General features: G+C 42.0%; 1 protein-coding gene across 1 annotated transcript in view; it reads left to right on the plus strand.

The window, feature by feature from the left end:
• Window positions 1–27986, plus strand: part of Ube2l3 (ubiquitin conjugating enzyme E2 L3) — a 64508-nt gene continuing 36522 nt past the window's right edge. Inside the window, exons 1-2 of the mRNA XM_046421184.2 lie at window positions 1–143; window positions 19335–19430. Of these exons, the coding sequence (XP_046277140.1) occupies window positions 117–143; window positions 19335–19430 (123 nt within the window). The 5' untranslated portion in view covers window positions 1–116. The remainder of the gene's footprint in view (window positions 144–19334; window positions 19431–27986) is intronic.

Consider the following 27986-nt stretch of genomic DNA (forward strand, 5'->3'; position numbering starts at 1 on the left):
CGCTCAGCAGGGGCACCCCGCTTCGCCCGCCCCTCCCCCGCTCCAGGAAGTGCGGGGGCTCCAGCCGCCCGGCCGGCCGCGATGCATTCTGGGAAAGCAGCAGCACCAGATCCAAGATGGCGGCCAGCAGGAGGCTGATGAAGGTAAAAGCCATTCTCCGGCGCCGGCCGGGCGGGGGGCGGCGTCCCGTGCTCGGGGCTCCCACGGCGGGCCGGGGCTCCTCGGGGCGCCGCAACCCGGCCTCTCTTCCTGCGTGACCCTGCCGCCCCGCCGAGCCGCGTGCGAGTTGAGGAGCTAACCGGGCCGCCTAGGCCGCAGCCTGGGCGGGATCGCCAGGCCGCGCTGAGAACCGCCGCCGGCTCCTTCGCCCAGCCTGGGGCGTTCATGCCACCCTCCTCCTGGAGCCCGGGCGGGTCCCTATTGCGGCGGCTGTGGCCTGGGCTGGGGGCGCCGCTGATGCCAGGACCGGGCTAGGAGGACCCAAACCCTGCACTTGCGGGGAAGGCCCGAGACCCGAAGTGCCGGAGACCCGGCTGGGAGCCCGCGCTGCGGAGCCGCCCCGCCCTGAGCCGAGGTGTGCCGGACGGGGAGCCTCTCTCCACCTCTCGAGAGGCCAGCAGGCTGGGAGGCCCGGGCTGGGGAAGGAAGGAGGAGGCCAGGCGGCCAAAGTTAGGTCAGTTTGTTGGTGGGTCGTTTGAAATTGCGCTGGGTCCTAGCAAACTGTCGCCTTGTGACTGCAGAGTCACACAGCGGGCTATTTCAACTCTAGGAAGGCTTGGGGTCGGCTCCAATCGTGCCTCTGTTCTCCTTCTAGATTTCCTTCCCTATTCCCCACTTAGTCATCCCGATCTCTTTTTCCTGATGAAGCAAAGTGCCATTTTTGGGGGGTGGGGTGGGGGTTGGATTCTGTCGTTCGAATCAAAACGGGCCAAAGTTTATAAAAATAACTTAGTACGCGCACTTTGGATCTTGAATGCACCGGGGTGCCTTCTCCTTAATTGGCTCCTTTGATGAGGAACACAGGTGGTAAATTGACTTAGTTTGCTAGTGGATTTTCCGACGTCCTCCTGAGCCAACCCAGCCAACGTTTGTTAGTCTGCTGTCGGGTAGTGCCATGGAACTGCAACCGGGCCGGAAATACAAAAGGTCCAAGTCCTACTTCCTAAAGGTGCATAAAAAGTTGAGGCTCATCCTGGGCAGACTCGTACTTGGTAGAACTAGACATTGAATTTGGAGTTACAGCCTCTGGGCCTTCCTTCATTGGGAATGTTTCCTTTCTTTACTAAGGGCTAGAGAGGACATTTAACTTTATAAAATTGGAGTGGAATTGGGCACAAAAGAACAATCAGACTCCAGACCTCTCCTTATCTTTTCTGCCAGTGACACCAGCAGTCCCCTAAATTAAAGTATTATTATTCATTTATTTCCCTACTTACCAAATGAGACTTGCAAGTGTGTGACTTGCTTCCTAATCTTACTAAATTACTTGAATCCATCAACCCTCCTCTCTCAGGTGCCCTCTTGAGCCACTCCTTCCCTGGACTTCTTTTCTTGGACACTTGAGTTATTTTTCTAAAGCAAATACTTAATCCTTTCACTCCTGTTAAGAACTTGCATGGTTTTTTTGTCCTCAGCAGTAAATCTTTTTTAATATTTATTTTTTAGTTTTTTTAGGTGGACACAATATCTTTTATTTTACATTTATGTGGTGCTGAGGATCGAACCCAGTGTCTCAAGCACGCTAGGTGAGCACTCTGCCACTGAGCCACAACCCCTCGGCAGTTAATCTTAACTTCGTGGCATGCCAGACTTTTCTGGCATTTCTCTAAGCAGTTTGTTTAACTTCACTTCTCATCCTTTGGTTTTCCACTACTCCTGCACCTGATAGTAACAGCTACCATTTTTCCAGCTTTTACTCTGTACTTAATATTCATGATCATATTTAATCCTCCCTGAGAAGTAGACATTTTCCCCATTTTGTAGATGAGAAAAGGGAATGGAGAAAGATTCCTTGGCTTGCCTAGGCTGCTTAGCAAGGGTGAGAGTGAGCTGTGATCTAACTCAGTTCTGTTTGATTTTAAAGTTTGTTATGTTGTCTCCCTTTGCACATAGTGTTTGCTGTGCTTAAGAAAAGCTACTTTCTCACTTCTTCTTTCCAGGGAGGTTCTAGGTTCAGCTCCAATGCCAGCTACTTGTGAGCCCCTATCCCTCATCAGAATGAATTGTTTCCTCCTCTGTGTGACCACTGAACTTATTTTATGTTTCTGTTTGAGTATTGTCATAATCTGAGATTGTCTTTCCTGCACTGGGTCTGAATTTCTGAAGGGCAGGGATACCCAATTCATCCCAGTATCCTCTTGATCTGTCTCAGTTGATTCAGTTTGTCAGTAGCTATCAGAGGTCTGAGAGAAGATTAGTTTCACAAATCTTTTCTTTGTGGTGTGTGTGTGTGTGTGTGTGTTGGGGGGGGTTCAGAGCAGGGGTTGAGTGGGTATTAGATATCGAACCCAGGACCTTGTGCATGCTAGGCAAGCAGTCTACCACTGAGCTACATCCCCATTCTTTTATTTTTTTGGTACTGGGGATTGGATTCAAAGGAGCTTAACTACTGAGCTACATCCCCAGCCATTTTTTTTTTTTTTTAATATTTATTTTTTAGTTTTCAGAGGACACAGCATCTTTGTTTGTATTTGTTTGTATGTGGTGCTGAGGATCGAACCCTGGCCCGCACGCATGCCAGACGAGCGCACTACTGCTTGAGCCACATCCCCAGCCCCTCCCCAGCCATTTTAATTTTTTTTTGTTTTGAGACAGAGTCTCACAAAGTTGCTGTGGGTCTTGCTAAATTGCTGAGGCCAGCTTTGAACTTGCTGTCCTTCTGCCTCAAGTCTCCTGAACTGCTAAGATTACAGGTGTGTGCCACCATGTCAGGCCCCATTCCTTTTTAAAAATTTTTAGACAGCGTCTTGCTAAGTTGCCCAAGCTGGTCTCAGATTTTTGATCCTCCTGTCTCAGTAGCTGGGATTATAGGAATGTACCACCATATCCTGCTCTTTTTTGTGTTTTCAACACTAAATGTTAGTGTATTGTCATTTTTGTTTTTCACACATAAAGTGAGACAATTATGAGGTTTGGATAGATTAGGAGAGTTACCTAAAATAGAGTAGTACAATGGTGGAGAGATGAGGCACTATATTTCCTTGGCTCCCATTCGCAAATTGCTTGTCTCTTGTCATAGTGTTTTCATTTCCTACTTCAGGGCTACATAGGAGTATGTCCATTTTTAAAATTCAATAGGAGATTTCTGGCTATATGCTGCTTATCATTATTTCTGAGAGCCAGTATTTAAGCCTGTTTAGTTTAAAAACATAAAAAAGGAAAGAAGACTTATTGATGCATGTTGGTCAGCAGTTTTTCAGTAGTTGAAGTGGAAATAATAAAAGGAATTTTGGATGGTAAAAAATTGGAATTTAGTGAGTACCTTATCCAGAGCAAGCAAATACATTTTAGATGGTCACATTAACCAGGGTTGGTGTAAGGTCCAGTGTCTGATGCAGGAGGATTACTGGAGCCCAGAATTTTAAGACCCAAATAAACAACTGAAACCAGGATTTTACAAGACCTTGTCTCAAAAAATTGTGTCAAAAAATTAAAAGGGGGCTGGGGATGTGGCTCAAGCAATAGCGTACTCGCCTGGCATGCGTGCGGCCTGGGTTCGATCCTCAGCACCACATACAAATAAAGATGTGTCCACTGAAAAACTAAATATTAAAAAATCTCTCTCTCTCTCAAATAAATAAATAAATAAATAAATAAAAGGGCTGGGGATGTGGCTCGGTGGTAGAGTCCCCCTGGGTTCAATCCCTAGTACTGCAAATAAGCATAAATAAATAATAAAAATCAAGTGGTTTGCATATATTAGTTTGAGAAGTTATTTTAGGCACCCCCCTCCTTGAGATTGAACCCAGGACCTTGTGCATTCGAGGCAAGCACTCTACCAACTATTTCCCCAGTGTGAGAAGTTATTTTAGGCAAAGTGAGTACGATAAATAGTCTTTAGTTTCAAAAACAATAACCAAAAAGATGAACTTTTTTTTTTCCCCCAGAACTCTTTTAAGGGATTACAATGTTAATAAAACATTAAGTACATTTTAATTTGCACACAGCTAATTCAACATTGATGGCAACACCCAGATTGTAACTATTGCTTCACTCAGGACAGGGAAATAGCTACAAAGCCAAAAATTTAAACCTCCATGCATGGCTTAGAAAAATTGATTGCTGTTTGATCATTTATTTGTTTGCAGTCTCACACAGCACACATTTCCTTTAGGAGTCCTCTCATTGAGTAACTTCCCCAAGAAGGGCTTTTCTTTTTTTTTTTTTTTTTTAAAGAAAGAAGAGAGAGAGAGAGAGAGAGAGAGAGAGAGAGAGAGACAGAGAGAATTTTTTTTTAATATTTATTTTTCAGTTCTCGGCAGACACAACATCTTTGTTTGTATGTGGTGCTGAGGATCGAACCCGGGCCGCACGCATGGCAGGCGAGCGCGCTACCGCTTGAGCCACATCCCCAGCCCAAGAAGGGCTTTTCTCAGAGGGGAAATTTGTGAATTTAGAGTAAGGGAGGGAATATTATTATTATTATTTTTTAATATGTTTTAGTTGTAGGTGGACACAATACCTTTATCATTTATTTTTATGTGATGCTGAGGATCGGACCCAGGGCCTCACCCATGCTAGGTGAGTGCTGTACTACTGAGCCACAACCCCAGCCGTATTTTATTAGTTTTTTTTTGTTTCATATTTTTTTTAATTGGAGTCAGTGTTATTTATGTATTTATTTATTTATTTTTGAGAGAGAGAGAGAGAATTTTTTAATATTTACTTTTTAGTTTTCAGCAGACACATCTTTGTTTGTATGTGGTGCTGAGGATCGAACCCGGGCTGCACGCATGCCAGGTGAGCGCGCTACCGCTTGAGCCACATCCCCAGCCCTTTTATTAGTTTTTAATGGCATAATTGTTAAGATAAGGAATTGAGAGTTGAAACATCCTTTTAATGCTATTTAATAATATTCACTCAGATTTCCATATTGGTGTACATGAGCACATGTGAGTAAGTGGGAGGATTCACTAAATAGCAATTCATTCCTTGCAATTAATTTTATTAAGCAATGAACAAGTTTGCTCTTGAGTACAAGTTTGTATTCTTCCAGATTGGGTAATGAAGACTATAGAGAAATGACTGTCTAGTAGTTTTGTTAGGAGGTAAGGGGAGAGCCAGGTATGGTGGTGTGCACCTGTGATCCCATTTACTCAGGAGGCTGAGCCAGCTGGACCAACAACATAGTGAGACCTGTTTAAAAAAAAAAAAAAAAAGTTTTACCGATGAAGTTATACCAGTATAAATGGCCTGAGTCTGTTTTGGAAATGGATTTTAGGGTTTTGGGAATTGAGAAAAGCATTTGTAATTTTTATCCTAAAGTTATGCTTTCTTGTAAGTTGTTACTAATTCAACTTTCCTTAATGATATTCTTTGTAAATGTTTTTCTATGGAAAGAAGATTGGTACAGGTGCTGGGAAAGAACATATAGTTACTTATTGAAACATTTAGTTGGGACTTTTCCTTAAGACATATAAAAGAATAAAATCACTTGTCTCAGTATAGTGGGCTTTTCCTAACCTTGTTTCAACTCAAAATTAAGAAAGAGGGGCTGGGGAAGTAGATGAGTGGTAGAGTGCTTGCCTAGTCCACATGAGGCCCTGGATTTGATTCCAGCATTGCAAAAACAAAACCGAATAAACAGACCCAAAGTAAATTAAGAGGCTGTGGATTTCATGTTATTAGATGAGGTCACCTGAAAGTATTCTTCTTCTATTGTGAACTATCACAGTAAATTTTCAAGACATAGTTCTCTTTGCTACAATAGTGAATTAGGAATTAAAATTTAGAGAGACAGATATGCCTTTTGAGTCTAGGTCCCCCCCGCCCCGGGAGTGCACCCAGGAGCGCTTTACCACTGAGCCACATCTCCAGCCATTTGCCTTTTTTTTTTTTTTTTTTTTTGAGAGAGAATTTTTTAATATTTATTTTTAGTTTTCGGCGGGGACAACATCTTTGTTTGTATGTGGTGCTGAGGATCGAACCCGGGCTGCACGCATGCCAGGCAAGCGCGCTACTGCTTGAGCCACATCCCCAGCCCTTGCCATTTTAATATTGTATTTTGGGACAGGGTCTCTCTAAGTTTCTTAGGGCCTTACGAAATTGCTGAGGGCTAGCCTTGAACTTGGAGTCCTCCTACCTTAGCCTCCCTAGTCTCTGGGATTACAGGTATGTACTACTGTGTCTGGCCCAAGCTTAGGTTCTTGTATCCAACTATGTTAAGAGTTTTTGGTGAAGCTGGGTATGATGGTGCATACCTTTAATTCCAATGACTTAGGAGGCTGAGGCAGGAGGATTGAAAGTTAGAGGGCAGCCTCAGCATTTTAGCAAGACCCTGTCTCCAAAAAAAAAAAAAAAACCGACTGGGAATGTAGCTCAGTGACAAAGTGCCCCTGGGTTTAATCCCCAGCAAAAAGTACTGGGAATATAGCTCGTGGTAGAGTGCCCCTAGGTTCAGTCCCTACCTAGTACCACACACGAATTTTTTTTTTTTTTCCTTGAAATGGTACATAGACCTGAAGGCATATGAAATTCTTAGCTCTTTCTGTGACTCCTTCTGATCCCTTACTTCTCCTCCTGTCTTGTTTTACTGAGTTTAGTGGTCTACTTGTCTACTCAGTAGCCTAAGGAAAAAAAACCTGTATAGCTGTCTGAACCCTTTCCTCTTATCTCTATTACCTATTAGATTCTTCTGAAGTATACTATCCATGTCTGTTCTCTGCCTATCTTCCAACTATTCTCATTGCTGCTGCTTAGTTGAGGCCATTCCCATCTGCATGGTCTACCTGTATCAGATTCCTTGCCAGTCCGCCTATCCTCTGACCCACAGAATTCTTACTTAGCAGTCAGTCAAGAGTAGTGTATTCTTTGTGGAGCTAGAGAGGAATGCATATGCCCAGGTTTTGTGCTCAGAGATTGGGACTGAATGCAGTACAGCAGGGGTGAGACTAGGACTCAGGATTAACAAGTCCATATGTCCACATCCTTAGCATGTTCCTTCAAGGTCTGATCTCTTCAATTTTGTCTCTTCCCCACTTGCCTGTGAAATCCCTTAAACATGGCATGCTTTGTTTATTCTGAAATTTTTTTTGGGGGGGGGGTGGTGGTGGTGCTGGGTATTCGACCCAAGGGCTTTAGGCAAGCACTCTGACATTGAGCTATATCCCCAGCCCATCCGGGTCTTTTGATTGAATCTAGGGGCACTCTATTACTGAGCTACATCACTAAGTCTTTTTGTTTTGAGGCCGGCCTCAAACTTGTGATCCTTTCCCCAAGAAGCTGGGAGGGATTTTAGGCATGCACCACTGCATCCTGTCCTATCTCTTCTGTACCAGGGTGATTTCTTGTCCTTTGAGATTCCATTTAAGGGGCATCTTCTCTGGACCAAGCCCTTGAATGGTCAGTGAGGAAGAAAAACAGCACATACCTGGAACCAAGAAATTCTTATCTGACTGGGGTGTGTGCTCTGTGTGTGCCAATTGAATGGTAGACTGCAGGGGAGAGAAAGAGACCCTCCTGATATTGAGAAGGTGGTAGAACACAGCCTGGCCCTTCAAGAATGCGTAGGGTTTTGCTGGGTGTGGTGATGTAAGCCTGTAGTCCCAGTGGCTCTGGAGGCTGAGGTAGGAGGACATGGACAATGTGGACAATGGCCCAAAGATGCCCTGAGGAGTCCCAGAAACTGTGTTTATCAAGTCCCCCAGACAAGCAGCCTGCTTCTGACCTTGTGCTGTTCCCTCATTGAGTTTTAGTTAGGCTTGCCCTTGAGGTGATTTTTCAGAAGCATCAGGGAACTGGCTTGGTTTTGCCCTAGGTTGTCATGTGCATCACAGCTGGCTTCCTCCAGAACTTCATAAGTCTTCTGCTTATGAAGTCAGTCTTGGCAGGACCAAGTTCTCTGGAAGGGACATTATGGAAGGTTTAGGTTCAGATTGTAGACCTTCCTGTAGCCTTTAGGTTTCATTTGTACCCTTCAGGAGAGTGGTCCTTCTCATTTGTTTTGCCTGTGTGATTCTCATCTAGCTAGCCTGGAATGTAGATAAACCTAATTCTCCTCAGTAAAAAATGTGTAGAATAGGGACCTTCACTCAGGGCAAAGGTTTTGAAAGGAAGACTGATGCATAGTGATTAAGAACTCAGGTTCTGGAGTTTGAATCCTGGGCCTGCTGCATCTTATCTGATTGATCCTAAGCAAGTTACTTGACTTCCCTGTGTCTTAGGTATTTCATCTGTGTGTGAAAGTTAAATGAGTTAACATATATCAAGTGGTGAGAAGATTGTTTGACATATACTAAGATATTTGTAGATGTTATTATTGGGAGTGAGCAAGTCATGTTCTAAAATAGTGCAATTTGCCTGGCAGAAATGGAGAATTTGGAGGATTAGTAAGAGATGGTGCTGAAAAGGTAGGTAGAGGCCAGGTGGGCATGAGCCTGCCTGAATATGACTTCACTACTCTGGCAGAGCCCGTTCTCTTAGCCAAGGTCCTCTTCTATCTCTGGAAGTACCTATCCTGTAGGATTGGTGATCCCAGTGACTTGGGAGGCTGAGTAAGAGGATCCCAAGTTTGAGGTCAACCTTAGCAACTTAGTGAGGCCCTATCTCAAAATTAAAAATAAAGGCTGGGGATGTAGTGTCTCTGGATTCAATTCTCAGTACTTCTCACCCCCCACCAAAAAGTGAGCCAGCATGTACAAATTTTCTTCCCTTCCCTCCCCTCAACCCTCTTTCTTTCTTTCTTTATTAGGGATTAAACCTAGGGTGCTTTACCATTTTACCACTGGCTTATATCCCCAGCTCTACCCGCCTTTGTTTTGATACTGGGGATTTAACCCAGGGAGGCTTTACCATGGAGCTATATCCCAAGCCCCCAGCCATTTAAAATTTTTATAAATTTTTGTTGTTGTTGTTGTGAATGAAAAATTTTATAAATTTTAAGACAGGGTCTCATCAAGTTGCTAAGGCTGGCCTTGAACTTAATCGTGCTGTCTCCCAACTTGCAAACCTCTCAAGTTGCTGGGATTATAGGTATGTACCATCACACCCATCTTCCTAGCACTTTTTATTTTTTATTTTGAGACAGGGTCCCCATTAAGTTGCTGAGGACCTCATGAAGTGTTCAGGCTGGCCTTGAACTTGGGGTCCTCCTGCCTCAGCTTCCCTAGTCACTGGGATTATAGGCATGTTCCACCATGTCCAGCTATGTATAAGTTTCTTTGTTTAAAAATATTTACTTGTGGGGGCTGTCCCTCTCCCTGCACAGTAGTTTGTCCAGTGTTTTACTTTGGACACAATATCTTTATTTTATCTTTATGTGGTGTTGAGGATCGAAACCAGTGCCTCGTACATGCCAGACGAGTGTGCTACCACTTGAGCCACATCCCTAGCCCAATGTTTTATTTTATGTTATCTGTAAATAAAGGGTCTTTATTTTAAAAAAAAATTTTTTCCCTTACAAAATTGATATGCTTTTGAACTCAAAATGTGCCTTCCTATTATCTCAGAATCTCACCCTGTTTTTTTTTTTCCCCTTCCTGACATGAATATACATCCAGTGCAGTAACAGTCCTCCTTGTGTACAAAGATGTGCTCAGCTTCAGTGGAAGGCAAAAGAGAAAGAGGAAGGTGTGAATGAGGGAATGAACCCTTGAATGAGTTGTTGCAGTCCCAGAAGTAATATTGTTGCCTTTTGTCTTCTTTTTTAACCTTGAAGCAGAAAGTTAAGAAAGTTGCTTCTGTTGGCTGTTCAGTTTATCCCCCTGCTCCTGCCACAGTCTCTTTAAAATTCCAGAACTTGGAGAGCAGCACACACTGATGGCCCCAGTTTATAGATGAGATCGCTATGGCCAGCAGCAGAGCCAAGTCCACTGCCCAACTGTCCGGGCTCTCAATGTCATGCTCTGGTTGTATAGATGATTGCTTTGGTTTTTAGGGAGGGACAAGGTAGATAGTAGGAGGATTCATTTCAGAGTAGGTGGTTTTTGTGTGTTGTTTGTTCTGAGGGCTTTTTGTTTTGTTTATTTTGAGGTGCTTAAGATTGAACCAGGGTTTCACATGCATGTGCTCCACCACTGAACCAAACTCCAGCCCTGCCCCCCCCCCCCCCTTTTTTCCTGGTACTGGGGATTGAACTCAGGGTCAGTCTACCAATAAGCTACATCTCCAGCCCTTTATATTCTTTTGAGACAGGGTCTCCTCAAGTTGCCAAGTCTGACATTTAAATTGGTGTTCCTCTTGCCTCAGCTTCCCAAATTGCTGAGGTTACAGGTGTGTGCCACTAAACCCAGCCCTGTTCTGTTTAACAGTCTGGGTCTGTAATGATTATAGTTTTCTGTCCATTATTATCTTGTCAAATTTTGCCTCAACCTTCTTAGCAGAGTTCAGCAAAGGGGTACAGTTCTGTTTTGACACCCCCTAGCCTAGAAAGCACACTTAACAACCAAAGAAGATGCTAATGTCAAAGCCAGTGTTTGTGATGGGGCTCCTCTCTTTCTGAGAGGGGACTCGTGGGTGGGCAAGAGGGTGTAACTCAGAAGGTGAATGTCTTCTGAACCTTTTCTGAGATGGTTTGTGTCTATTTTACAACTCTTTTGTAACTCTTGGTATGAAAACTTAACAAAGCAACCTAAATTTACAGAAGGAGTTACCTTTTTTTTTTTTTTTTTTTGTGGTGCTAGGGATTGAACCCAGGGCCTCGTGCATTCCAGGAAAGCACTCTACCACTGAGTCATGTGTTTGTTTTGTTGTTGTTTTTTAAATATATATTTTTTAGTTTTAGGTGAACACTATATCTTTATTTTATCTTTATGTGGTGCTGAGGATCGAACCCAGTGCCTCACGCATGCTAGACGAACACTCTACCATTGAGCCACAACCCCAGCCCTTTTTTTTTTTTTTTTTAATATTTATTTTTTAGTTGTAGTTGGACACAATGCCTTTATTTCACTTATTTATTTTTTATGTGGTGCTGAGGATCGAACCCAGGGTCCCGCATGTGCCAGGTGAGTGCTCTACCGCTGAGCCACAACCTCAGCCCCAACCCTTGTTATTTTTAACGCTGGGGTTGTGTTATCTGTAAATAAAGGGTTTGAACATGCTAGGCAAGTGCTCTACACCCCCAACCCCCACGACATGTTTTATACAGTTTCTTTTCTGCTTACTCATTCTGCGTCACGCTTTATGTCTCTGGTTCTGTTTTGGACAGACTTGAAGAGACTGGTAAGCCAGTCCTTAAGGAGCTCTCAGTCTGGTTGGGGGGTACTGGATTTGGGAGTGTGTAATGTAGGTCAAGAATGCCAGGCACACCCATGTTCAAATGGAGACAAAAACACATTCTAGGAGTGAGGCTTGTGAGAAGCTATCTGTGTGGAGCTGGTGCCAGAGCCTGTTCAGCTAGGGCCTTGGTCATGCTTGTCTTGGAATGTTGTAGGCAGTACCTTCCTTTAAGCCTGTACGGAGGGTTCTTTTTAATTACATCCTCTTTAAATGACTTCCCCAGGAGTCACTCACCTGTTTGGAGGCATTGATAGAGTAATAGGGACCTGAGTTTAAATATTGATTTTTTTCCCCCCAACTCATTTGTATTGTTATTTTGAACCCATGTCCTGATATCTACAAAAAAAATAATGAAATGACTTCATAAAGTTTTGATAATAGGACCGTATGTCAATTATGATAATAAACTAAGAATAAGATAGCTAGCTAGCACATTCCAGCCTATGGAAGGGGTCATGTGTTGTCATGAGTCCTGTCCCCTTTACTGAATATTAATTCTATTTATTATTTTTTGCAGTATTGGGGATTGAACCCAGGACCTGTACTAGGCAAATATTCTACCACTGAGCTATATCCTCAGCCCTATTGAATATTAATTGAAATGAGATTTGTAGATTTGCAATGTATGGAATCAGGTTAAAGTCATGATTTAGTGTCTTTGCTCATGGTTGCATTGAATAAGCCTGGAAAACTTGTATCTCTGCTAAAATTAGTCGCTTTGAATCACACAGAAGTAGAAATCTGCTATTTCACATTATTATTTCCTGCCAGTTGTGTAGCTGGTATTTGATAGTGACACTGTGCTTAGATTTAAGGCAGCTTTGTGTAATTTTCCTCAGACATCTGGTTTATCTGCCAGGATTTGTTTTGGCCAGTCAAGAGGAGCCTAATAACATTCCTTATTCAACATAGACACTTACTGATTAACTATGGAGAACTAGGGAAAATACTGTACATGTTCATGTTTTTGTCATTGTAAATATTGATATGTGGTATCCCAGAGCAAGCTAAACTGTCCTAGGATCCTACACAGGAAACAGAGGCACCTGCTTGGCTCAATTTTTTTCTCCATCCTCCTCACAATGGGAGTTGAACTGGGGGCATTCTACCACTGAGCTACATCCACAGCCCGCCCAGGGCCCTACATACCTTTTTTCCTTTCTCTTTTTTTGGTACCAGGGATTGAACTCAGGGGCACTCAACCACTGAGCCCCAGCCCTATTTTGTATTTTTTTTTTTTTTTTTTTAAGAGACAGGGTCTCACTGAGTTGCTTAGTGCCTCACAGTTGCTGAGTTGCTGGGATTATAGGTATATGCCATCGTGCCCAGCTGCTCTGCTCATTTCTTTTTTTTTTTTTTTTTGGTACAGGGGATTGAACCCAGGGTTGCTTAACCATTGAGCCACATCCCCAACCGTTTTTATTTTTTATTTTGAGATAGGGTCTCATTGAGTTGCATAGGGCCTTGCTAAATTGTTGAGGTTGGCTTTGAACTCTTGATCCTCTGCCTCAGCCTCCCAAGCTGCTGGGATTATAGATGTGTGCCACTATACCTGGTAGCATGTTGATTCTTAAGCAGGAATACACATTGCAGTCACCTGGGAAGCATTTCTAAGACACAGGTGCCCAGCCCACTCTTGAAGTTGATGTGGTGGGACCTGATACCAGCTAGTCTGTCTGTCCTTCTTGCCCTCCCCCACCCCATCTCTCTGCATGTGGAAGTTGAACAGTCAGTCCCCCAGGGGCTCCAAAACTTACTCTGGACCTAATCATGACATTAGAAAACTCTAACTCATTTCCTGGTTGCTTGCTTAACCTATTGATTTCTTCCCTCATGTGTTTCCCACACTTGATCTTATCTCAAGGTTTTCTGTATCCTTCATGCAGAGCCTCTTCTATGTAGCTATTCCCTTCTGGGGTCTTCTGGGCTTCACTCACTCTGACCTAAAGGTGCCGAAAATGTCATTTGTTAGCTCTTCTAACTCAGATCAACAGCCAAGGAGGGACTTTATTTATTTATTTATTTTTTGAGAGAGAGAGAATATTTTAATATTTATTTATTTTTTTTAGTTTTTTGGCGGACACAACATCTTTGTATGTGGTGCTGAGGATCGAACCCGGGCCGCACGCATGCCAGGCGAGCGTGCTACCGCTTGAGCCACATCCCCAGCCCCCAAGGAGGGACTTTAGACTTACTTTCTGTAGTTCCTCTAGGGACATATTGCTTCTTTTTCCATTTAACAAATACAGTGTGACACGGTAGTATTGAATATGCTTGTTTATACTCAACAAGAACCCTGGTATTGAAATGTGCTATTCCTAGTGTTGGTGTAACATCAGAAGCATCTCTCACTTGGCTTCTCTGATATATATTTTGAGGGGGAAGAATCATTGAGTACTTTGGATTTGTTATCTTTTTTGTTAGTACTAGAGATTGAACTCGGGTTCATTACTATGAATTATATCCCTACCTCTATTTATTTATTTACTTATTTGTTTATTTTTTAGGTACTGGGGATGAGACCCAGGAGCATCTACCACTGAGCAGTTTCCCTAGACCTTATTATTATTATCTAAAAAAAAAATTTGTAGTTGTAGATTGACGGAATGCCTTTAGTTTATTTCTTTGTTTGGAATCGAACCCAGTGCCTCACATGTATTAGGCAATTAGGCAAGTGCTCTGCCACTGAGCTACAGCCCAACTCCTCCTCATTTTTTGAGACAGGATTTCACCAAGTTGCCCAGGCTGGTCTTGAACTTGGGATCTACCTGCCTTAGCCTCCTGAGTTGCTGGGTTTATAGGCATATACCACCATGCCTGGTTTGTGTATTTACTTTGTTTATTTATTTAGAGAATACTTTATTAGTTTCTGTAATCAAACATAGGTAAGACCTTAAAATTTAATACAGTGTATTACCCCTGTACAGATGGGAAAATATTATGTATTTGCATTTGAGATAGGATCTTGTTAAATTGCCCAGGCTTGCTTCCCACTTGCAATCCTTCTGTCTCAGCTGGGATTACAGGAATACACCACCACACCCAGTTTTTCTGATTTCTTTTTTTTTTAAACCCATCATTCTCTCTCTCTCTCTCTTTTTTAAATGCTTATTTATTTTTTAGATGTGGGTAGACACAATACTTTTATTTATTTATTTTTATGTAGTGCTGAGGATTGAACCCAGGGCCTTGCACTTGCTAGGTGAGCGCTCTACCACTGAGCCACAGCCCCAGCCCCCATCATTCTCTCTCTCTCTTTTTTTAAAAAAATATTTATTTTTTAGTTGGACACAATATCTTTATTTATTTATTTTTATGTGGTGCTGAGGATCGAACCTAGGGCCTTACACGTGCTAGGCGAGCGCTCTGCCGCTGAGCCACAACCCCAGCCCCCATCTCTTTTTTAAGATATATTTTTATAGTTGTAGTTGGACACAATTATTTTATTTATTTGTTTTTATGTGGTGCTGAGGATCGAACTCAGTGCCTCGCACATGATAGGTGAGCTTTCCACTGCTGAGATACAACCCCAGCCCCAAGTTTTTCTGATTTCTTAAAAAAGACTTTGACCATGAACTAGTTAGTAATCACTGGCCCCTGTGTGGTTCTTAAACTTGGACTTTCATGGGGATTATGTGAGGAGATTTTGTACAGTCAACTTTCTAGGCCCCATAGAAGAAACAGATTTTTTTGCTACTTTGACAAAATGCAGATAGGTAGATCCGAGTTGGGTGATGAGTGCCGATTCTGCACTGCATGACAATCTCCTGCTCTTCTAGCTGCCTCAGTACTTGAAGCAGTGGGCTTCTGCAGGGGTTTCAGGGCCCATCTTTCAGGTAGTAACCCCTTTCCTTTCTGCACACTCCACACTTTGCCACATGGTTGGCATATGGGCATCTAGCTCGCTGAGCTGGCATTTAGGGAATGGGCTGTTCCTCTTTTTAAGAACTGTACAGGGCTGGAGATATGACTTGGTTGGTAGAGTGCTTACCTGGCATGCACTAATCCCTGGGCTCAGTCCCCATCATTTCCCAAAAGAAAAACAAAAATATGAAAGGGCTCATATTTTGGGAAGCATTGCTGTCTTCCTCTTCTTCCACTTGTCCTGGCTGGGAAATCTGCTGTTCTTTACCAGGAGAAGGGACTAGCAGGGTTCTGCTTTCCTTCAGGTCTCTCTCTTGGTTTGTCAGCATTGTATCATCAGTTCTGAGCAGTTGACCCCAGGCTGCTTCTGATTCTGAGCAGAACTGAAAGGAATCTTTGTGGGAGTATTTTTTTGTAAGCTCCTGTCGATCTTGGCTTTGGTCTTCTTGTTTTCCTTAGAGCTGGGCCACCCTACATTTTTTCTTTGTCAATTCCTTTCTTCCACTATTTGTAATAACCTTTATTTTATTTTATTTTTTTAATAGTAGGTGGACACAATGCCTTTATTTTTATTTATTTATTTTTATGTGGTGCAGAGGATCGAACCCATGCCTCATCCGTGCTAGGCGAACACTCTGCCACTGAGCCACAACTCCAGCCCTGTAATAACCTTTTGAATTAAACCTCTTTGACTTTACGTGGTTTCTTTAAATTCCTTCCCCAATTCTTCATTATCAGGACCTTTCTCAGTTATTGCTTAAGGGTTTGTCATGTTGAGTGTCATATTGACTTTTTGAGTCTCATGCCTTCAGATGGAATCTATTTTTTCCCTAAATGAGTGTTGAATTCATCTTCTTTGTTTTCCTCAGTGTAGGAGGCATGATTGGCATTTAGTGGACTGAACATTTTTTTTCCTGCATTGCCATTTTGTGCAATGCAGGACTTTTAGCATCTTAGCCAATGCCAGGTCCAGTGATTCTCTAGAGGACGTTGGGAAATCTGGGTGGGACAGTGTCACAATGCCTAGCATCTGTCTCAGGCAAGGCTCAGGATGCTTAAGTGCAGAGTTAAGATGCTGGTGACACCCTGTTGAGAAACTCTTTACTATGGGTTGTTCAGCATTCCCAGAAGATGACAGGACTTGTTTGTTGGTTTCTCTCACTTCTGCCTTTTAATCAGTTCTTCCTTATTGGTTAGAGTTATGCAATGGAGCTTGCCTCTTCCTTGGGAGGACTTAACTTGACAGCAAGGTAAGTTGAGAGTTTATCTGATAACCCTGCTTTGAATTCCCTGAGCCTCCCAGCTCAGCCCTCTTTAGTGTTGCCCTTTCTTCTGTGACCCCAGGCATGTGGCTTGCTCAGAATTGCTTTTATCTTTGTTTATGCATCTGCTTGATATCAAAGTACCTATAGGTGCTCTCCCTACACCCATGCCCACAGGTTCCTCTTTTTTTTTTGAGGAAGATACAGTTTTTCACTGCCCTGTTACAATTGAGTTCATCTTGTGATATTTTTGTAATTCTTGTGAGATTTACCTTCTTGTGTTTTTCAGCCATAATTCACAGTGTTGGTATGTAGAGTTCTGAAACCAGTAAGTTTATCGATTAAGATTTGCACAGTGGCACACAACTATAATCCTGGAGGCAGGAGGATTGCAAGTTCCAGCCCAGCCTCAGCAACTTAGTGAGAGCCTTTCTCAAATAAAAAAATAAACATAAAGGACTGGGATGTGGCTCAGTGGTAGAGTGCCTTTGGGATCATTCCCCAGGTCTGGGGGTAAAATTGTTTTATCCCGTGATATCTTCTCCTATGTTTTTTTTTTTTTTTTTTTCCTGGTTGTCTAGTTTCAAAGTTCTTTCTGGCATATGTATACATATTTTTTTCTGTCTATATTTGGTTCAAAGCATTTTAATAGTTTAGTATGACCCAGGCCTTACTGGGGGTTATGATATCTTCTGTCCCTAGCCAAGAATTTTAATTCTAATAATCTTGAACCACGGACCAAAAAGCCAAAATACAGCTTTGATACTCAGGTCCTTTTTTTCCTGATCCCCTAGGAAGGCCTGCCTTCTTAGCCATTCACTAACTTAGTCGTTAAGCAAATGTTTGAGCCCCATCAAGAGCTAAATCCTGGCACTGCTGGGGCTTTCTGGTCTCTGCCTTCACACCTGCCCTCCTCGAGCTGATATTCTATTTGGGAAGGGAATGGGGCTGGTGTTGGTGCAAGACTTTTTTCCCTTCTTGAATCTGCCCAGGCTTCATTATCTCCAGTGGAGTGTTCTGATGAATCTCTGGCATTAGCAAAAGGACCAGGCAACAGTTGGCAGGTTGAAGTGGTCCCTCAGGCTTCATGCTTTCTCTATAGGGGAGTCAGACCACTTCATCCCTCATTGTAGAGTAGATCTTCTTAGTGCTAGTTCTTCCAAATGGACCTGTCCCTCAGTATGGCAGTGCCTCTGCCCTCCTTGTGCTGCTTGTTAAAAATCTTTATGTTCAGGTTCCATCTACACTTGCTGAACTAGAATTTCTGGATCTGGGTCCAGGTTCAGGTGATTATGGTGGTGGGCACCAGGGATGGGAGAGGGGTTTGACAAGTAGTGAGCAACCCTGTGGGAAGACACTGTGCCTGTTGCTTGCCATGAAGTACCTATTCCTTGTATTCCTTCAATACATTCTCCTCCCCGGCCCATTCTGGGCCAAATCCTCTTTACCCCAACTAAAGAACCTGTAATTGGCTTTGGTTCCCCCTTCCTCAGAATTGTTCCTTTCATGCCTGTATAGCCCCAGTGTGCCTTGTAAATTGCTGCAGAGCAATTAAGTGTGGGGTGCAGAGGATCTTTTGAGCTTGAAGATATTGGACCTCTGAGCTATCCTGAGCCATGACTGTGCATAGGGAGAGGCTGTCCCCATTCTAGAGGTTGTGTGGGCTGGGTCAGAGAGAAAGCAGCCTGGTACAGGAAGCAGAGCTCAGTGGGGTGATGCTCAGAGTTGCAGAAGAGAAGACATCTGAGATGTTGGGGAGGCTGTCTTGCCAATGGGCAGGAGGCTGGGTTGAGGCAGTGGCAGAAGGGGCACTCCAGTTATGTGAATATGAAGGAATGTTGGTAATGTGATGGGTGGCTGGGAGTGTGCATATGGGGTGGCTTGGGTTGTGAAGCCTGCTGGATATTCACTTGAGGTGTTGAGGAAGCAATGGGAAATGTTAGGCTGGTACACAGTCAAAAAGCAGTAATAGACAGTTCTAAACACATCTTAGACAGGGTCCTGAAGTATTTAATTGCAGTGGTTGTGCTTTCTGGGTGAAATAGCATTTGTCACATTGACTATATACATGCAGTAATACCTGATATTTTTAAAGATTCCTGTTGCTTACAACATAGTTTCTCTTTCATTGTCTGCAGCTCTGGGTCTCATTTCCCCTCTGTGGCAACTCAAGAAACCAAGCCTTAGTGAAGGTTTCCTATCCCCCTCCCCATCCCAGTTTGTATGATGGTCTCTTTGCTTATGCTGGGATGGAGTCCTGAAATGCACTCATGGCAATGTGTAGGAAAGTTTGTGGGTGTGCATTTACCTTTGGTTGGCTCCTAGTACACAGTTTTATTCATCTTTATATTCTCAGCATCCAGTGCCTAGTCAGTGCTTAACGAATCTTAATTGGAAGAAGTTAGGTCTGTAGCATCTCAGGTTAGCCCCTGCTATGTGTCTGCCAGGTGCAGGGTGTTGAGAGTATTTAAATAGGCATGACCACCAACCCAAAGAAGAGTTGGTACATCTGTAGACATATGATCACCCCCATCATGCTCAGTGGACTCACGGAGGTGGGGGCTTGTCTTGGTCTGGGATAGGGGTAGAGGCAATGACCTCACAGAGGGCTGGGCTCTGTGCCTCTTTAACCACCCTGGTGTGATCTAGTCCTCAATCATATTTTGTCATTAGTGGTGTCATCACCTGGTTTAATTTGAGGGAGTCAGGAGGGATCTTAATATGTGGTACTTTCCCTGATTTGATATCCCTTTATGCTTTGTTAATCAACAGGAGCTTGAAGAGATCCGCAAATGTGGAATGAAAAACTTCCGTAACATCCAGGTTGATGAAGCTAATTTATTGACTTGGCAAGGGCTTATTGTTCCTGTGAGTATTGAACACTTCCACTTCTTATCAGATTATTCTTTCAGGTGGTGTGTGTGCTGTTGGGGCTATCTCTGTGCTCCTAAAGTAGGCTTGTAGTCTGGGTAGCCCACACATGCACAGAAGTGGGCTGTGACTCTGGGCTCTTGAGGAGATTCCCAGCTTTGTACTAGTTTTCCAAAATTCTGGGGGGTTCCAAACTTTGCAGATTTGTGGTAATATACACAGGGAAGAGGAGTATGTATTTGTGCTCCTATTCTCTCCTGTCTTCCCTGGCTTCTGGATGCCTGGCCCTATTTATCGGGACAAGACCTCCTTCTCTGGCCTCTCTTAATAGAGGGTTGGTGTTCCCATCTAAGTCTTCTTTTGCTTTCCCCTTCATTTTGCATCTTTCTAACTTTCTGGACACCTGTGTTCCAGGCTTTATTTCTGGTACCCTCCAACAGGTGCTTCCCATTTATCTCAGTCCTTATTCCTAACTGACCACGTTACCTTCACTGGCTTTTCTGGGATTTTGCTTTCAATGACTGACCCCACATCCCTACCTCCCCCTGTCTCAGGGACTTCTGCCTCAGAGACTTGGGCTTCTCTTAACAATAGGCTTTGCTTTGGCATTATTATCCTCTTGTCTCTTCTTTTCTCCATTCTTTGATCCCTCACCCCTTTGGAGACTTGACCTGTGCTTAACTCCAGGATGCAGTTCTCATTTCTCCCACCTTCCTGAAAGTACTTCACACCAAGCAACTGGACTCCCTCCAGTTGTTATACTTCTGACCCTTGCTTGCCTCCCAAGCTTTTAAACCTTTGGCAGTGTCTCAGCCCAGTCCTACAGCCAGTGCACCATTCTTTGCTGACCTGCCGCTGCTACCTCCTCACTGTTAAACTTGGGTCTTGTTTTGGGGGCTCTGCTTTTTCTAGCATCAATGATTATCTTCCTGTGCATAAAAGGTTTCTGCCTCTGTCTCATTCCCTGCCTTCTCTCTTGGAACTGTTTGTCCATCAGGTGACTTCAGTTGGGCAATATATAGCCTTTCAGGCACCCCGCCCACAACCTCATCCTTCTGTAAGAATGCTCCCCTTCTTTTCAATTCTTACAGATTCACCCTTCTTCTCTCTTCCTTTTTTTCTCCACTTTGCCCATGTGAGCCTCAGGCGCTTTCCCTCTGTCTGGTGTTGTCCTCTTATTGTTACATATAATTGTTTCTTGTGAGAGCTTGGATCCTTTTCTAAAGCAGAACATAAAATATACTTACTGTAGATGCTTTCTTGGTGCTGGGTCATGCTTCTGTTTTTTTTAAAGCTCCTGAAATTTGAGTGGCAAATATTGGGTTTGTAGTTTATTCTCAGTCATTTGGATAACTAAGGAAAGATAGTTTTGGAATTTTTAAATGTGGGAGCTTTTAGTCTGGTTTTGAAGATGAGTGCTTTGAATTTTTTGAGACTTGAAGATGTGGCTCTGAGGGCACAGGGTGGGTGACCAGGAAACCCTGGATGGGAGGGACTGGCCTGTGACTGTAGCCCTTGCCTGCCATTATGATCTGTTAGGTGCTGAGTAAAAATATAGCTAGGACCTTGTAACCTCTTCTTCCTTTTTCTAATTGAGATTTTGTATTCCACTGATAAAAGAAGTGAACAGCTAATCTATGGCTCTTTTGGAAAATGATAAGAATGAATGGAATATGGTTTTAAATGGCAAGGCTAGGGTGGTGTGCTCACCATGTGAGCTCAGTAGCCTGAGAGCCCACAGGCCAGCTTAAGTGTAGATTGCTTCAGAAGTCTCTGCCACCAGCTCACTCCAAGGCCTCCCTTTAGTTTCATACTGGTTGAGCCTGTGGAACAGAGGGCTAAGGGTCTCATTAAACCAAAGTTAGAGAGACTGGCTACTTGAATTCTAATGTGCTTGGACTGAGGTTCTGGGGAGTATCCCAGGCCAAAGCTGAGCCCAGGGAGAGTAAACTACAGCCAGACTGCTCTTCTTCCTGCTCAAATTGTACTCTTATCATTTCCCTCTCACTTGCCTTCTATAATTATTGCCCAGGTCCCCTTCGTTGGTACCAGCAGCATTTCAAGGTAGCATTTTTATTTTTTTATTATTACTTTTTTTGGTACTGGGGATTGAACTCAGGCGTACTTGACCACTGAGCCACATCCCTAGCCCTATTTTGTATTTTAAGTAGAGATAGGGTCTCACTGAGTTGCTTAGTGCTTCGTAGTTGCTGAGGCTTGCTTTGAACTCACAGTTCTATCGCAGCCTCCCAAGCTGCTGGGATTACAGGTGTGTACCACCACACCCGGCAGCATGTTTTTTTTTTTTTTTTAATATATATTTTTTATTTCAATGGACCTTTATTTCTTTATATGTGGTGCTGAGAATTGGACCCAATGCTAGGAAAGTGCTACTCTCAAGGCTGAGGCAGGACCCAAGGCTAGGCAGGAGCCATAACCCCAGCTCCTCAAAGTAGCATTTCTTCATTCCCCAGAGTTGACATTCTTGGCTGCTACCTTCCCTGAGTTAAAGGAGGGCCTTGAGTCTTCCTGCATCCTAGGGGCTAGGCCAACATGGTAATCTTCTACTCCAGATCACCTGAGGTCTGTTGAATTGGGGTGAAAACAGAGTCAGGTGATAAAGCAAGGCAGCCCTGCCACACCCTACCTCAGGCATTTATATCAAGATGCTGGTTGGGAGCTGCTGAATAAATCTTTGGCTGAAGTGCAGGGAGAGGGAGAGCAGGTGGAGGAGAAGTGAGAGATTCTCCCTAGAGGCACTATATTGTGACCATGATAGTTCAGGTTTATTCTCTTTATTTTATTTTGTTGCAGTACTGGGGATTGAATCCAGGGCCTCACACATGGTAGGCAAGCACTACCATTAAACTATTTCCTCAGCCCTTTTTATTTTTTTGTTTTGAGGCAGAGTCTTCTTCAGTTGCTGAGGCTAGCCTCAACTTTGCAAACCTCCTGCTTTACCCTCCTGAATTGCCATCATGCCCAACTGTTTCATTAATTTTTATTTATATATGTATATTTATATATACATATATAAATAAATATATACTCTTATTTATATATAAATATGTGCAAATATTTATATATAAATAAACTGGGCAAGATGAAATACACCTATAATCCCAATAGCTTGGGAGGCTGAGGCAGAAGGATCATAAGTTCAAAGCCAGCTTCAGCAATTCAGCAAGGACCTAAGAACTCAGTGAGACCTTGTCTCTAAATAAAATACAAAAAAGGGCTGGGGATGTGGCTCAGTACTAGGTTCAATTCCTGGTACCCCCCCCACCCCAAATCTATATCTGTATTTTATTGCTGGGTGCAGTGATATATTGTCTGTAATTCCAGTGACCCAGGAGGCTGAAGCAAGAGGATTGCAAGTTCAGTACCAGCTTGGGCCACTTAGAATCTACCTCAAAATAAAAATGTTAGGGGCTGAGGATGTACCTCAGTGGCAGTGGTAAATCTCTGTTGGGTTTGATTCCTAATACAAAAACAAACAATCTAAACATATTTGTAAAACCATTGCTACTATTTCCAAAATATTTTCATCACCCAAGCAGAAATTCTACCTATTAAACAACAACTCTTCATTTCCCCTATTCCCCAGCCCCTTGTACTTCTGTGATTTTTGCCTATTATAAATATTTCATATAAATGAAGTAACATACAATATTTTTACTTTTATATGTGTTTTATTTCACTTACATAATGATTTTTATTGTTATTTTTAGATATACATGACAGTAGAGTGTATTTTGACATTGTACATACGTGGATTATAACTTAGATTCTAATTAGGATCCCATTCTTGTAGTTGTACATGATGTAGAATTTCACTGGTTGGTGTATTCATATATGAACATAGGAAAGTTACGTACAATTCATTCTACTTAGCATAATGTTTTCAAGGTTCATCCATGTTGTAGTATGTATCAGAACATTATTTCTTCTTATGAATCATTCATGTTCCATTGTGTGGATATACCATGTTTTGTTTATCCATTCATCTGTTGATGGACACTTGGGTTTTTTCTAGTTTTTGGGTTTTTTGAATAATGTTGCTATGAACATTGGCATGCAAGAATTTGCTTGTGTTCCTGTTTTCAGTTCTTTGGGATATATATGTAGAAGTGGGATTGCTGGATTATATGTTTATTCTGTTTAATATTCTGATAAATCGCCAGATTTTCACAATAATAACCACATAGTCTTACATTCCAGCAGTGGATGAGGGTTCTGACTTCTCCACATCCTTACCGATACTTTTTCATATTAGAGCCATCTTAGTTGATGTGAAATGATATCTATTGTGGTTTTGATTTTAATTTTCTTCATCATTAAGGATGTTGAGCATTGTTTTTGTATTTTGTATTCTTTCTTTTTAAATTTTTTTTTTAGTTGTAGTTGGACACAATATTTTATTTATTCATTTTTATGTGGTGCTCAAGATTGAACCCAGTGTCTCACACATTCGAGGCAAGTTCTCTACCACTGAGCTACAACCCAGCCCTGTTTTTGTATTTTTATTGGCCATTTGCCTGTTTATTTATTTATAAACCTTTTTTTTTTTTTTAAACACTGAGCCACATCCCCAGCCCTTTTATTTTTCATTTTGAGTCAGGGTCTTGCTAAGTTGTTTTGGGCCTTGCTTCATTGCTGAGGGTTGCCTTGAACTTGAGATTTTCCTTCTTCAGCCTTCTGAGCTGCTGGGGTTACAGGTGTTTGCCACTGTGCCAGGCCCCAGCATACCGTTTTAAAGCTGGTTGTCTTTTGTTGAATTGTAGGAGTTCTATATATTTCCAGGATATTAACCCTTATCAGATAAATGATTTGCAAATATTTTCTCCCATTCTAGTTTTTTTTTTTTTTTTTCCTCTTCCCTCTTTCTCTCTTTAAAGCTGTTTATTTATTTGGTGCTGCAGATCAAACCTTGCTGAATTGCTGAGGCTGGCCTCAAACTTGTGAATCTTTTTGCCTTAGACCCCCAAGTTGTTGGGATTATAGGTGTATGCCACTGCACTCTGAAAATTTCACAGTTTTGTTTTTTAATTTAAGTTTTATTTATTTATCTATCTATTTGTTTATTTTGTGCTACTGGAGATTCAACCCAGGGTCACTTTACTACTCAGCTATATCACAAACCCTTTTAAAAAATGTTTTATTTTCAGGCAGAGTCTTGCTAAGTTACTGAGGTTGAACTCAAACTTGCAGTCATCTGGGCTGGGGTTGTAGCTTAATTGGTAGAGCATTTACCTGCATGTATGAGGCATTGGGTTCAGTCCGCACAGCCACATAAAAACAAATAAATAAAATAAAATTATTGTTTGTCTGTAACTAGAAAAAAACTCTTTCAGTCATCCTGCCTCAGCCTTGAGAGTAGCTGGAATCATAGGTATGTACTCACAGGCCTAGCTAAAATTTTTTTTGGGGGGTGGGGGTGGGGGTGGGGGATGTACTGGGGATTTCACCCAGGGATACTTTTACCCCTGAGTCACATTCCTACCCTCTCCGTCCCTACTTTTTTTTTTTTTTTTTTGAGACAGGGTGGGCAAGGTGGAGCACACCTGTAAGCCTAATAGCTTGGGAGGCTGAGGCAGAAAGGATCATGAATTCAAAGCCAGCTTCAGCAACTTTAGCAAGGGTCTCACTGAGTTGCTAGCACCTCACTGTTTGAGGCTGGCTTTGAACTCGCTATCCTCCTGTCTCAGCTTCCCAAGCCTCTGGGATTACAGATGTGTGCCAGGGTGCCCGCTGAGGTTGCATTTAATCTCGAGATCACTTTAGGTATTTTTTAAGTTGTTTAATATCTCATTAAGTTGCTAAAGCTGACTGAACTTTTGATCCTCCTGCCTCAGCATCCCAAATCATTGGAATTATAGGCATGAAACACTGCTCCCGGGAAAACTTTTAATTTTTATTGAAACCCTATTTATTTATTTTTGAGGCAGTCTTGCTATGTTTCCCCAGCTGATCCGGAACTCTGGGGCTTTAAGTGATCCTATTTCCTCCCCTACCCCCAAATAACTAGAACTTCTGGTGTAGGCTGCTTAGGTCTGATTTTTAAAGAAACTGTTGTCATAACATGAATGGTCATGTAGATTTTCCGATGTTTTTTTTCCTAAGAGTTTTTTTTAGTATCAGCTCTTCAATTTGGTCTTTGATCCATTTTGAGTTCATTTACATATATTACATGAAGTAAGGGCCCATTTTATTTTTTTATATGTGGATAAACAGTTTTTCTAGTACCATTTGTTGAAGAGGCTATTCTTTCCCGTTGAATGATCTTGCATTTTTGTTAAAGATCAATTGAGCATATAAGTGAAGGTTTATTTCTGAACTCTCAGTCTATTGGGTTGGTCTATGTGTGTATCCTTTTGCCAGTGCTATACTGTTTTGATTATTGTCCCTTTGGTAGAAAGTTTTGTCATGAGGAAGTGTGAGTCCTCCACCTTCAGTCTTTCTAAAAAATTGTTTTGCCTTATTCAGGGTCCTTTGAGATTCCACATGAATTTTAGGATGAATTTTTCCATTTTGGGAAACAAATACTGTTGAGATTTTGATAGAGGTTGCATGTAATCTTTTTATTTATTTGTTTTGTGGTGCTGGAGATTGAACCCAGAGCCTCATGCATGCAAGCAATCACTCTACCAACTGAGCTATATCCCCCAGCTTGCATTTAATTTTGTTGTTGTTGTTGTTGTTGATACTGGGGATTGAACTCAGGGGCACTCAACCACTGAGCCACATCCCTAGCCCTTTTTTATATTTTATTTAGAGACAGGGTCTCACTGAGTTGCTAGCACCTCACTGTTTGAGGCTGGCTTTGAACTCGCTATCCTCCTGTCTCAGCTTCCTAAGCTTCTGGAATTATAGATGTGTGTCAGGGTGCCTGCTGAGGTTGCATTTAATCTTTTTTTTTTTTTTTTTTTTTTTTTTTGAGAGAGAGAGAGAGAATTTTAATACTTTTGTTTTTTAGTTTTCGGTGGACACAACATCTTTGTTTGTATATGGTGCTGAGGATTGAACCCAGGCTGCACGCATGCCAGGCGAGCGCGCTACCGCTTGAGCCACATCCCCAGCCCCATGGTTCATTTAATCTTGAGATCATCTCATTTTTACAACATTGTCTTCCAATCCATGAACCTGGGATGTCTTTCCATTTCCTTAGGCTTTCAAGTGGGTTTTTTTTTTTTAAAGCAGTATTGTATAATTTTCAGTATGCAGGTCTTATGTCTGTGTTAACTCAGGCTAACCTAACAAAATATTATAGACCCGGTGGCTTAAACAAAATTTATATTCTCAACAGTTTTGGAGGCTAGAAATCCCAGATCAAGATCTAGCAGGGTTGGTTTGTCGCAATGACTCTATTCCTAGCTTGCAGCCTTCCAAGTATATCCTCACATGGTCTCTCCTAGCTGTATGTACTGGGGAGAGGGAATTGCCTGGTTTCTCTTCTTGTATGGATACTAATCCTGTTGAGTCAGAACCCCTCCCCCCACTTATAACCTCTTTTAACCTCAATTATTTCTCTGTTCTAAATATAGTCACACTGGGGTTAGGGCTTCAATGTGTAAACTTTGGGGGAATAGCATTCAGTTCACAACAACCTCCTCGGTTAAATTTATTCCTAGGTGTTCTATATTTTGATATTATTATAAATTAAATTGTTTGCTTATTTCCCTTTTTGGATTATTCTGTGTTACTATGTATAGAAATATTTCTGATTTTGGGGTGTTAATTTTGTATCCTGTAATTAGCTGAATTTGGTATTCTAATGGATATTTGCATATAATCTTTAGAGATTTCTACACTTAAGATCAGGTCAGTTACATAAGATCAGGTCAGTTACAGATAGAAATAGTTCTTTCCTGATTTGGATGACTTTATTTATATATTTATTTTATTTTTTGACATAATTGTTTAGGCTAGAATGATCAGTACCATGTTGAATAGAAGTGGCAAAAGAAGGCATGCTAGGGCTGGGGGTGTGGCTCAAGTGGCCCGGGTTCGATCCTCAGCACCACATACAAACAAAGATGTTGTGTCTGCTGAAAACTAAAAAATAAATATTTAAAAAAAAAAAGAGGGCATGCTAATTTTCTTTCAGATACTATGGGGAAACTTTCAGATTTTTAACCATTGAATATGGTGATAGCTCCTTTTTTTTAATGTTTCAGAAGTTCTTTTCTATTCTACGGTATTTAGTGTTTTTCTGAAAGTGTATTCAATTTTGTTAAATGTTTTTTTCTGCATCAGTTAAGATGATCATGTGTTTTTTTCCCTCATTTTGTTCTGTTAATATGATGTAGAACATTAATTTTTTAAGATGTTATATTATTGTAGTATCCTTTTGGCCAAAACTGTTGTAGGTCATAGTGTTTAATTCATGCTACCTCATGCCCTGCCCCAAGTATTTGGGATTGAATCCTGGGCCTTGCATTATTGCTAGGCAAACACTGAGCTACAGCCAGTTTTATTTTATTTTATTTTAAAATTTTATTTATTTTATTTTTTGGTAGGGTCTCTTAAAGTTGCCCAAGCTGACTTTGAGCT

The sequence above is a fragment of the Marmota monax genome, unplaced genomic scaffold (assembly GCF_021218885.2).
Source record: "Marmota monax isolate L192 unplaced genomic scaffold, Marmota_monax_Labrador192_F-V1.1 WCK01_AAM20220418_F8-fsc00157, whole genome shotgun sequence".
Classification (NCBI taxonomy): Eukaryota; Metazoa; Chordata; class Mammalia; order Rodentia; family Sciuridae; genus Marmota; species Marmota monax.